Source organism: Mauremys reevesii, linkage group 1 (genome assembly GCF_016161935.1).
Source record: "Mauremys reevesii isolate NIE-2019 linkage group 1, ASM1616193v1, whole genome shotgun sequence".
Taxonomy (NCBI): Eukaryota; Metazoa; Chordata; order Testudines; family Geoemydidae; genus Mauremys; species Mauremys reevesii.
This window is the reverse complement of record NC_052623.1, coordinates 203,818,485-203,830,656: the sequence shown is the minus strand read 5'-3', so window position 1 is coordinate 203,830,656 and position 12,172 is coordinate 203,818,485. Positions and strand designations below refer to the sequence as shown.

At 45.8% G+C, this 12,172-nt stretch overlaps 1 protein-coding gene across 3 annotated transcripts in view; it reads left to right on the top strand.

Moving 5' to 3' along the window:
- The window catches only part of NME7 (NME/NM23 family member 7), a 172,620-nt gene that overhangs the window by 58,579 nt on the left and 101,869 nt on the right, over window positions 1–12,172 (top strand). For all 3 annotated transcript variants that reach the window (XM_039527496.1, XM_039527483.1, XM_039527489.1), the window contains exons 4-5: window positions 6,408–6,518; window positions 9,382–9,432. In XM_039527496.1, coding sequence (XP_039383430.1) covers window positions 6,408–6,518; window positions 9,382–9,432 — 162 coding nt within the window. The remainder of the gene's footprint in view (window positions 1–6,407; window positions 6,519–9,381; window positions 9,433–12,172) is intronic.

Genomic DNA, 12,172 nt, shown 5'->3' with positions numbered 1-12,172 from the left:
GTTTGATGCGCTGAGGCTCCAGGAGAGGGGCGGAGGCGGGAGCCCCCGCTGTTCTCTTGGGGGCCCCTGCGGAGCCCGGGGCCCGGGGCAAATTGCCCCCTTTGCCCCCCCCTCTGGGCGGCCCTGCACAAGAGATTCGCATTCAGATTTACTGTGTGACACAAAGTAGCTAAGTCTAGTTTTTAATTCCTTTTCCTTTGTTCCCAGATGTAACTGCTCCCTAATGCACTTGTGTGGACTCACCTGTCAGAACCCTAAAACATATTGCTAATTAAAACTACAAATAGATCACATGGATCCAAAATCCAATCTCAGGAACAGCCCTCAGCATGCTGGATGATAGCACTTTCTACCCTGCACACCTCCATGAAAAACACACTGAAAATACTATTACAAACCACCCCTGACAGATGCTTATTTCAGCTAGTACTGAAGATAATGGGTTCACCATATAGTATTTCACTGCATGTTTCTAGCAATTGAGGATCTACTATCAAAGTCTGAAATTGGCAAAGTAAACAACAGATTATTCTAGGGTTAAACCCCTCCTCTCTGATAGTCTATAACTACAACAACACAAACAAAAAACAACCTCTAGACAAACATTCTGAAGGGAAATGCTAGCTTCAAACTGAATTGAAATTCCTGGTCAAAGAACTTGATTCTTTCTAGCGTCTTAACCAATCAATCTTGTTTGCATCATTGCACTGTTTCCAGTAGACATGCACCTTAATCAGATCCACAGATCTGAGCATCCTGATCTTTGGGGAAGTTCACATTCGACTGTGAATTTTGCAGCTTAGGTCTATCCCAGGGGTAGGCAACCTATGGCATGCGTGCTGAAGGCGGCACGCAAGCTGATTTTCAGTGGCACTCACACTGCCCAGGTCCTGGCCACTGGGCTGGGGGGGTCTGCATTTTAATTTAATTTTAAATGAAGCTTCTTAAACATTTAAAAAACCTGATGTACTTTACATACAACAATAGTTTAGTTATATATTATAGACTTATAGAAAGAGACCTTCTAAAAACGTTCAAATGTATTACTGGCACACGAAACCTTAAATTAGAGTGAATAAATGAAGACTCGGCACATCACTTCTGAACGGTTGCCGACTCCTGGTCTCTCCCTTCCTCTGCCCCACCAGGAGTATCAGATTCATTTCCACCTCCCTTCTAACATTTCCTGTGTCCATTCTCTGTAAAAGCCTTGGGTGATGGCTGGAGTGTTATGGTTTTCTCCACAGCATCTGCAACTTTGACATCTTTTAGTGATCAGAGCAAATGGAATGGCACTTTGTCAATTTCCCCTAATTTCAGCATGTTACTTCCAGTTAGAACAAATTGTAGTACACAGAAGCTGTCTTCTCCAGTATGCTGGGAAATAAAACGAGCAAACTGGCAGCATCTGCCTTCTCTATATAGATGTACTGCTCTAAAGGAAACATTCAGTCTTGAAAATCTTCCATTGCTGGGGATGATGTAAAAGACAGAAGAGCCCCACTGGATTTTCAGATTCCAGGCAGAGTTTGTGGTACAGGTGGTTAAATCTGTTGATTTGTAAGCTTGAGCACATTTGATGCTGACTCACTGTGAGAATAAATAATGGAAGCACACAGTGTCGTTTTACAGAGTTCCTGTTATGCTGCTTACTATTTATGACTAATAATGAATTTAGTACTGACCGTGCACTTGGTGCTGTACAAAACAGAATGATAAAAAGAATCCTGGCTCCCAAGTGCTTAGAGTATAAAAGATAATTGCAGAGAAGACAAGATGAACTGGATAGCGTAGAGGTTTTTGTTTTGATTTCTCTCATAATATAGTTCTTATCCATTAAAATAGAGATAATGCTTCCTTTATCCTGCCTTTTTAGATTATTAGCTCTTTGGAAGAGAGCTCCTGTGTTTGTACAGTACCTAGCATGATGGGACCTCTAGGCAGTACTAGAATACAAATAAGGATCTCTCTTTTTATTTATTTATTTATTTATTTATTTATTTATTTACAAGCTTTGTGGAAGAAGCACAATTTTTATGGAAGGATTTGAATAGGAAGAGCATAGCTGCTTGTTGATCAGGAGGCCACTTTGTGCATAAAGAGCAGTGTGAATAAACGGGCAGAAATGGAAGAGGGAAAAGGGAACAAATGGGATGTTAAGGTTTGCTTTGCTGGAGTGTGATGGGGGTGGGAGGACATGATGGAAAAATATCTCAACCTCCAGCATGAAATAGTTTCACTTTATAAATCAAATATACTATTTGCACTTCTGTAGCCCCTTCTATCTAAGGATCTCAACGTGCTGTGCGTTCACCAGAAAATTAGGCTTTCACATTCTCAGCAGTAACCACATTCAGGACAGCCTCACAAAGATACATGGCCTTTTTTTATAAAGGATTGCCCGATTGTGAGACTTAGCATAGATACATGCTACCATATCTGGAGTTGCAGACATTTTAGATGACACAGAGATTCCATACGTACTGCTGACCATGCCACAGGCAAATCATCTTCTTCTTCTTCGAGTGCTTGCTCATGTAGATTCCATTCTAGGTGTGAGCGCGCCCATGTGCAGTCATCAGAGATTTTTGCCTTAGCAGTACCCATAGAGTCGACTGTAGCGCCCTCTTGAGTGCCATGCTCATGCACTGGTATATTAGGCACTGCTGACCCTACACCCTCTCAGTTCGTTCTTACAGCCCATGAGAGTTGGTCGGTTGCAAGAACATTAGCAGTTCTTTACAGTCCCTTGTTCTCTCTCCTTTGTTGTTAGTTGTTAGGTACTTAGTTAGACCTTTAAGTTAAGTGCTCGAGTAGTTGTTTAGGTGTTAAATCTTGGCTGGGACTTCCCATCAGAGCAGGGCATGCCCCATTCCCCAGGCTTTAAGCCATGCTCGGTATGTAGCCAGCCGATGCCCACTAGTGAGCCCCATGAGAGCTGTTTAAAGTGTTTGGGGCAGTTCCACAGAAAGGACAAGTAGAGGATTTGCAAAAATTTTGCCTTCGAACTCGAATGGAGCAGGATATCCACTTGAGGGCCCTCCTCATGGAGGCTGCACTTTGCCCTACCTTGGAGCCCTCCCGATCGGACTCCATGCCCAGCACCTTGGTGCCCGCATGCAGCACACCACTGGCACTGGAACCCTACCAGCACCATGCCCCCTCCCCGGTGCCTAAGTAGTTGAATTCAACAAGCCTGCTGGCACCGCAGAAAAAGCTGGCTTCGGGCAAAGGACCTTTGTCAGACCACGTGCCTGCACCGGAGCTGCTCGGGGGTACTGCTACGGTCAGACCCCCTAGTCCAGCCAGGGACCCGCGTCCGACTCCTGGGAGCAGCAGGGGGTCCTGTCCCCTAGTAGGATCATCTGTGCCTGAAGCCAGCCTGGCGGCCAAAGAGCAAGTAGGCTGGCCAGCACCACAGACACCAAGCCAGGTGACGGAACCGGCCAAGGCCTCAGCATCTACGGGCAAGCTGGTTATGGGACTGCTCCCTAAAGCAGCAGCGCATCCCTTCTCCGCAGGCGTCAATCCCCATCACCGCGGCCTTGGTCCCCAATTAGAAGACACAGGTCCCTGCCGCCAAGGTCTCTGCCTGCAAGGCATGGAACACCTGAGTCACGACGCCGATCCCTGTACCCATGGTACTGTCTGGCTTCTCACCAGAGTTCGCCATGGTGCAGATCTCTATCACATAGAGTTCATTGGAGTTCATAGAGTTCATTGGAGCGGTCTTGACTCTGCTCAGGCCAGAGCCTTCCTCCCGAAGCTCAGTTCCAAGTCATGGTGGACCTGATCTCATGCATGCAAGCCCACCCTCTCACCACCGCTCACATGTGGCTACAATTGTTGGGCCACATGGCGGTCTGCACTTACGTGGTCTAGCATATACGGCTCCGCTTCAGGCCCCTGCAGGCATGGCTGGTGTCGGTCTACATCCCCAACAGACACAGTGTGGATCATGTGGTTTGGGTCCCGGACCATGTACTGTCATCACTCACATGGTGGCGGAATCCTGCATTGGTGTTCGAGGAGGTTCCCTTTGTGGCTCCATCCCCATCCGTGACCCTCATCTCTGATGCCTCAGACCTGGGGTGAGAAACCCACCTGGGCGATCTCAGCACGCAAGGTTATTGGTCGAATCACGATCGCTCCCTGCTCATCAGCCTCAGGGAGCTCAGAGCGGTTTGCCTGGCCTGTCAAGCCTTCCTACCTCACATAAAAAGCAGGGTGGTCCAGGTCCTAATGGACAATACAGCGACTATTTTCTATATCAACAAGCAAGGCAGGGACAGGTTGTCTGCCCTTTGCCAGGAAGCCCTCAGGCTCTGGGACTTCTGTGTATAACATGACATCCATCTTGTAGCCTCACACCTCCCCGAGGCCCAGGAATGCTTTGACAGATCGCCTCAGCAGGACTTTCTCGTCTCGCCACGAGTGGTCCCTCCATCCGGAAGTGGCCAGCTTCATCTTCCAGAGGTGGGGAATGCCCCAGGTGGACCTGTTCGCGTCCAGGCAGAACAGGAAATGCCATGTTTTCTGCTAGATTTGGGGATCAACAGAGGCTCCTTGTCGGACGCTTTTCTGCTGCCATGTTTGGGGGCTCTGTTATACGCCTTCCCTCCAGTCTGCTGATTCAGAGTCCTCGTCAAAATCAAGCAGGACAGGGTGAAGGTGATCCTCATAGCTCCGGTTTGACCAGCACTGGACACGCAGCTAGACCTCTCGTTGGCTGGTCCATTATGGCTGCTACTCAGGCCGGACCTGCTGTCTCAAAACTATGGCAGTCTTCCCCATCTGAACCTGGTGGTGCTGCACCTGATGGCTTGGCTGCTGCATGGTTAAATGCAGAGGAGCCAGATTGCTCGGCCTCTGTCCAGCAGGTCCTGTTTGGCAGCAGAAAGCCCTCCACCAAAGTGACTTACCTGGCCAAATGGAAGTGGGTCTCGCTGCATTTGATCATGGACTACCTTCTGCATCTCAAGTGCCAAGGTCTGTCCCTTTCACCTGTCAAGGTCCACTTGGCTGCTGTTTTGGCCTTCTGTCTGGTGCTTGAGAGTAGGTCCGTTTTTGCCCGGGATATGACTGCCAGGTTCCTCAAGGGTCTCAAGTGCCTCTACCCACATGTCAGGGACCCTGTTCTGCCATGGGACCTGAATCTTGTGCTGTCATGGCTCATGGGACACCCCCTTCAGGCCTCTGGCTTCCTGCTCTCTCCTCCTTCTGTCCTGGAAGATCACGTTCCCAGTTGTGATAACATCCATCTTCCGGGTCTCTGAGATTAGAGTGCTTACCTTGGAACCACCCTATATAGTCTTCTACAAAGACAAGGTCCAGCTGCGGCCACACCCGGCTTTCCTGCCCAAGGTGGTCTTGCAGTTTCATATGGGCCAGGACATTTACTTACCTGTCTTTCCCAAAGCCACATAAGTTGGAGGAGGAGTGTAGATTGCATTCCCTAGATGACAGGAGAGTGCTAGTCTTCTACATTGAAAGGACCAAGCCATTCTGCAAATTGACGCAATTCATCGCAGTGGCTGACGTGATGAAAGGTCGTCCAGTGTCCCCTCGAAGAATTTCTTCTTGGATCACTGCCTGCATTTGCTGCTGTTACGATCAGGAGAAGGTGCCACCTTGGGCGATTGTCACCACACACTCAACCAGGGTGCAAGCCTCTTTGGCAGTTTTCCTAGCCCAAGTGCCTATCCAGGACATCTGTAGGGCGGCCAGCTGGCCCTCTGTCCGTCCACATGTTCACGTCCCATTATGCACTTACCCAGCAGGCCTGGAACGATGCAGTACTGCAAGCTGCTAAATTGTGAACTCCAAGCCCACCTCCGAGGATACTGCTTCTGAGTCAGCTAGAATGGAATTGACATGAGCAAGCACTCAAATTAAAAATGGTTACCTACACTTTCGTAACTGTTCTTCGAGATGTGTTGCTCATGTCTATTCCATTACCTGCCCTTCTGCTCTTCTGTCGGAGTTGCCGGTAAGAAGGAACTGAGAGGATGTAGGGTCAGCAGCACCTAATATACTAGCGCATGATCACGGCACTCAAGAGGGTGCTACAGTCAACCGTATGGGTATCGCTAAGGCAAAAATCTCCAATGACTGTGCATGTGGACACGCATACACCTAGAATGGAATGGACATGAGCAACACATCTCAAAACAGCCATTACAAAAAGGTAGGTAACCGTTTTTTTAAGGTTTTAATGCCTCCATCATACATGAAAGATATGCATGTGCTGGTTGGAAGGTCAGTAAAAGACTGAGGTAAAATTGTTGGATGACTGTACCTGCATTTCTGTATTTCCTTGTGTGAGACTTTTTTCTTTAAGTGTAACTTTAACTTTGTCTTTTCCTAAAGAATGAACATTCAAAATTTCCCCCCCCCTGCCTTTTCAGAACACTGGCTTTGGTTAAACCTGATGCAGTACCCAAGATTGGCGAACTAGTTGATATCATCATTAATGCTGGGTTTACAATAACTAAAGCCAAAATGATGGTACTTTCACGGTAAGGCTCTATTAACGTTTCCTGTAGGATTTGATTATTTTGAACTGAAGAGTATCCTCACAGTTATTCCATGTCATTCAGAACATTAGAGCTATTCCACTGAGTAGCAAAGAGAATAATCTGTTTCATAATCAAATCTAGGTTTCTCATATGATGCATAATTCAGGATGTTTGTTGGACTTAGCCTGCAGCAGAGCATGTCTCCTGGCAATCCAGTGAATGCAGCTGGCTCTGATAGAAGCTGTCTGACTGAGCCATCTGATTGACTGAAGGAGTGAACAGGCCGATACTTAATGCTCAGTAGCAGTTCAGTTGCTGCTCAATGCATTCTTAGCCCATAGCTGTGTTTGGTGCTGCCCTTGCCTCCACTTCCTCTAGCCTGGTTCTTGCTCCAGCCTCAGGCTGCTCCTGTTCCACCCCCCCAACTCCTTCTTCACTTCTGATTCCCAGCTCATATCCTCGACTCCACCTTCTGTCTGTAAATCCGATTGACCCTTAGGCTTTGAACTCTGACACCTGGCTGTGATCCTTGACTTCACGTCTGGAGTCAGCTCAAACTGGTATGCCAGAGTCATGCTCCAACCATTAGGCAAGACTGCCCACAACTCGGTCACTGATAGTTTGAGGAACCCAAAAGATTGAACAAGGGTGGGTAAGTGGCTGGACTGCCCTTTAGATGGCTTCCTCAGAGGCAACCATGTCCCTGCAGGACATTTTGGGAATCCTGCAGACCCTACGGTCTCAGGTTATGCAGTACAAACCGCAGAGCTACAGGCTGAAGCTGTCCCACCCATATCTGCTGCCCTGGCTTCTAGGGAGTTGGAGATTTTAATTCAGGATAAGTTTGATGGGGGACCATAACAAATTCCGTGATTTCATGAGCTAGTGCTGGCTCCTGTTCCTACATTGGCCCCAGTCATTCTCCACTGGCCAGACCCAAGTAGGACTTATTATTAGTCTGCTAACCAGGGAGGCCTGGTCTGGGCATCTCCCCTCCTGGAGACTTCTACCTCCGTAATGAGACAGTTCGAAGAGTTCCATGTGTCCCTTCTGAAACTGTATGTGGAGAATCCCTTTCCCAGCCACCCTGCTCCATCACCACCTCCCACAGATGCCCAGGCCAAAAGGAGCACGAGGTCTGCTGTCTTGGCGCGTTGCTCCTGGAGCTCTGGGTGCGTCCTTGGTTTTATATGTCAGTTTGTCTGATGATAACTGAATCTCTGTTAAATCACTTTATATATTTTGGATTTTGTTTACCCTGAGGAAAATAAATCCAAACAGTTTATATAAGATGTAAATTTTTATTACCTTCTGTTCAGAAAAGTCCCTTGCCTGCCCTGCAAAATGAAAGATTATTATTAACGAACCCATATTGGACAGTGATGTGGGATGAATCTAAAATGGTGGCTGGGTATCTGTGGTTTTCACGGTAACCTCTACTTTTGTCCCTTGGACTTGCACCATATTTTTAGTGATAGCATATAGTAATGCCAAAGTCCTAATCCAAAATATCCCTTTAGGTTGGCTTGTCCAGATCAGCTTCTGCTTTTATTTATTTATTTGTTTGTTTGTTTTTTCTGCTGACATTTGCCTGGCAGACCCTGTTAACTTGATTCACACCTTTTGTAAAACCCATTGCTTACATATGAAAGCAAGGGCAGATGCCTGCTTTCATAGGTCAGTTCTCCAGTCTCGTCAGCTAATCACTTCTCAAATCAGCTCATTGTCCAAGATGAATGCAACTTTCTATGTTCTACAAGTGGGGATCTGCTGACAGAGAATGGGAACTAGCAAGATTGTCTTTATATCTAATGCCATAGGAGATTTTTGACTAAGCAGTAGGGCTGAGCAAATATTTTGAAGAAATATCCACAAATATTTGTTCAGATTTATGCATTATGCAGCTTAGACTGGGTTCATGCCCCCTTTCTGTACACTTTCCATGAATATTCTAGTGAATTAGGTTATTGGTAGGAATTATTGCTGAAATAGGGAATTTTAAGCAAATATTTAGAATATTTATGGAAAGTAGTTTTTGATTTGACATAATGAGTATTCACATGAAAAGCTTCCTTCTGAAAGCATCACTCCTCCAATCAATAAACAGAAACATACCACAAGACCTATCCAATTAAAATGGCTCAAATTTTGAATGTCAGATACTTGCAGTTGAAAAGCAACACATTTAGAACTACTGGAAGGATATACTCTTACACAACATGTAATTAATCTGTAGAACTCATTCCTACAGGCAGGGGCGGCTCTAGACCCCAGCGCGCCAAGCAGGCGCTTGGGGCGGCCGTTTCCCGGGGGGGGCGGCATTTGGCTCTGGTTGAGCTCCCGCCGGCATGCCTGCGGCAGGTCCACCGGAGCCCGGAACGAGCGGACCTGCCACAGGCATGACTGCGGCGGGTCCCGTCTTCCCGCGGCTCCGGTTGAGCTCCCGCAGGCATGACTGCGGCAGGTCCGCTGGTCCCGGGCTCGTGGACCTGCCGCAGGCATGCCGGCAGGAGCTCAACCGAGCCGCGGAAGAGGGGACCCGCCAAGGACCGAGAGCGGCGCAGCGCTCCGCGCTGCTTGGGGCAGCCTACTTTCTAGAGCCGCCCCTGCCTACAGGATTCCATAGAAGCCATGAGCTTAGTAGAATTCAAAAGAGGACTCAGAGTATTATCATTTTTTCTGGGTAAAAGGAGTATTCAGAATTGCACTTGTTATGATAAAAATGTATGAGGTATATTAACCCTGATGCTTTAGGGCATAAACACAAACTACCTGATATTGGGAGAAACTTCCCACTTAGGCACATTAATGAACAATTATACATTAATTATTCATGAAAGGATTTTTTTAAAATCTTTTCTAGGAAAGAAGCAATGGATCTCCATGTAGACCATCAGTCAAAGCCCTTTTACAAGTAAGTACATACTTTTGAGGTTATGTTCATTTACTATACAGGAAAAGATTGTCCTGGAGAACTTTCTTTACAGTGCATGGCATTCATTTCACATGCCTGTGACACTACAAGAATGTGGCAAACCCAGAACTGAGCTTAAGTTTCAAGGGAGCCTATGCAAAGTTTTGTGTGGGGACCCCATCCAACTTCCTTCTAAGATGGACCTAGCTGTCTGGTGCCTAGTTCCACAATTATGCCCCATCAAGTCCTAATGAATGCATCCACCCTTTGAGATATGAAAAGGACCCTAGCTAAAAAGAAGCATGAGAGGGAGACTCTCCAGATACAGAATATGGTTTGCAATCAGTGAGAATTGCAGAGTACCATCTAGTCCTGGATACTCTTCTGGTAGCAAATACACAAAAGCACAAGTATTTAAAAAATTGTGGCACATGTCTTATGTATGGCTGGTCCTGGACAAGATACAGAACTCTGTGTAAAAAGAACAGGAGTATTTGTGGCACCTTAGAGACTAACAAATTTATTTGAGCATAAGCTTTGGTGGGCTAAAACCTGTGTGTGGCTCTGCTGTTTCGTATTGCATGAAACTATGAAATACTTGATCTCTTCAGAAACACTGGATGAAAATATTTATATATTTGTGTATGTAGCTGTATAAAATCTTTTTCAGTTTCCTCATTGTAATGATGCTGGTTCTGGCGGGACCCAACTGAGAGTGCCAATTCAGGACAAATTGCTTAAAACAGGGCAGTTACAGCCCAAGGCTGGGGTTTTTCCACCTCTAAGACAAACCAAACCAGCCAGACAAAGAGGACTTTGGTCTCACCCCACTGGTTAACCATAAGTCACACAAGCAATTCCCTTAGACACTTCAGTTTCCCAGTATCACCAGCAGTGCCACTCGTCATGGGGATGAATGGTTATGAAAACCAACACCCCAGTAAAAGAAAAAAAGGTTCTCTCGATCCTAAAGAACCAAGCCCCAGACCCAGGTCAATATACAAATCAGATCTTACCCACAAATCACACTGTTGTCAATCCTTTAGAATCTAAAGGTTTATTCATAAAAGGAAAAAGATATAGATGAGAGCTAGAATTGGTTAAATGGAATCAATTACATACAGTAATGGCAAAGTTCTTGGTTCAGGCTTGTAGCAGTGATAGAATAAACTGCAGGTTCAAATCAAGTCTCTGGAGTACATCCCCCGTTGGGATGGGTCATTCAGTCCTTTGTATAGAGCTTCCATTTGTAGCAAAGTCCCTCCAGAGGTAAGAAGCAGGATTGAAGACCAGATGGAGATGAGGCGTCAGCCTTTTATAGTCTTTTGCAGGTGTAAGAACACCTCTTTGTTCTTACTGTGGAAAATTACAGCAAAAAGGAGTCTGGAGTCACATGGGCAAGTTCCTGCATACTTTGCTGAGTTACAAGGCATATCTGCCTTCTCTCATTGGGTCAGTTGTATAGCTGATGGTCCTTAATGGGCCATCAAGCAGGCTAGGCAGACCTAACACCAACTTGTCTGGGATGTTACCTAGAAGCGTAGCATAAGTTTGAAGTACAGACAGTATAGAGCCAATATTCATAACTTCAACTACAAACATGATACACACATATAGACACCATAATTATAACCAGCAAACCATAACCTTGTCTTAGACACCTCATTTGACCCCCTTTATACAAGATTTGGTGCCACTACAGGACTTTAGTTGCAACCATGTTCTATATAGTCACAGATTATGTCAATAACCTCACACTCATGCATCAAGTTTAATTAGGGTGCATAATGGATAAATGCTATTTGTTGTTTATATGTAGGCTTTATCTGATTAGCAAAGAAGGTGGGGAAGCTAATCTATTCCTGAGTCTGGACCCAGGCTAACAGCTCTTAGCACAGCGTAGTTGGTCGAGGACAACTCTAGTTAGGGGTTGTCTACACTGCCACTTACAGTGCTGAAACTTTCCTCGCTCAGGGGTGTGAAGTGGCAGTGTAAATGGTGCACCAGTGCTGGGAGCTATTCCTCTCACGGAGGTGTGTTGTTTTTTTTTGTGTGTTTTTTTTACAGCACTGGGACAGCTCTCTTCCAGTGCTGGAACCGTGACTACACAGCTACTTAAAGTACTGCCGTGGCAGCGCTTTAACGTCAGCTGTGTAGAGATACTTACGTTTTTGGTCATGCAGAACAAGAAATTGCAACTGACAGAGAGCCAAGTGGAGCGCTGTTGTGAGGTTCCTGAGCATTGCGAATATAGTAATCGCCACCTAATTCTAGGACCAGCAATTGGTTTGTGTAGGTGCAGGTTGTTTCCTTCTGTCCACTGTAGAGAAATGACCCTAGGAAATGTCAGACCATAGTATAGAAAACTATAGGAAAACAAAGAGTTGTCATTTTTTCTTTGCTGAGTAAGTCTGCTTGAATAAATTTATAAATGAACAAGAGTTCCGTCTGCAGTGTTATTTCATGGATTGCTAAACTAATGGCCGGCTGAGAAACTGTAAACCCTCTATTCACTATGATGTACTCTGTCTGCCATCCAGCAGTACCTGATACCTGTAGTATGAGATTTTGCTATAGTAAGTGAACCGAAAAAGTATCCTCACGCTGATAAAATTTAAATTCTCACACTCAGTTATATATAGCATTTTATTAGAGGTTTATTATGGTTTTTCATAAACAGGACTTACAGATTTAATTGGCAAGATCAGTAGTTAATGAAAGTTTACTGAATAGCAGGAAA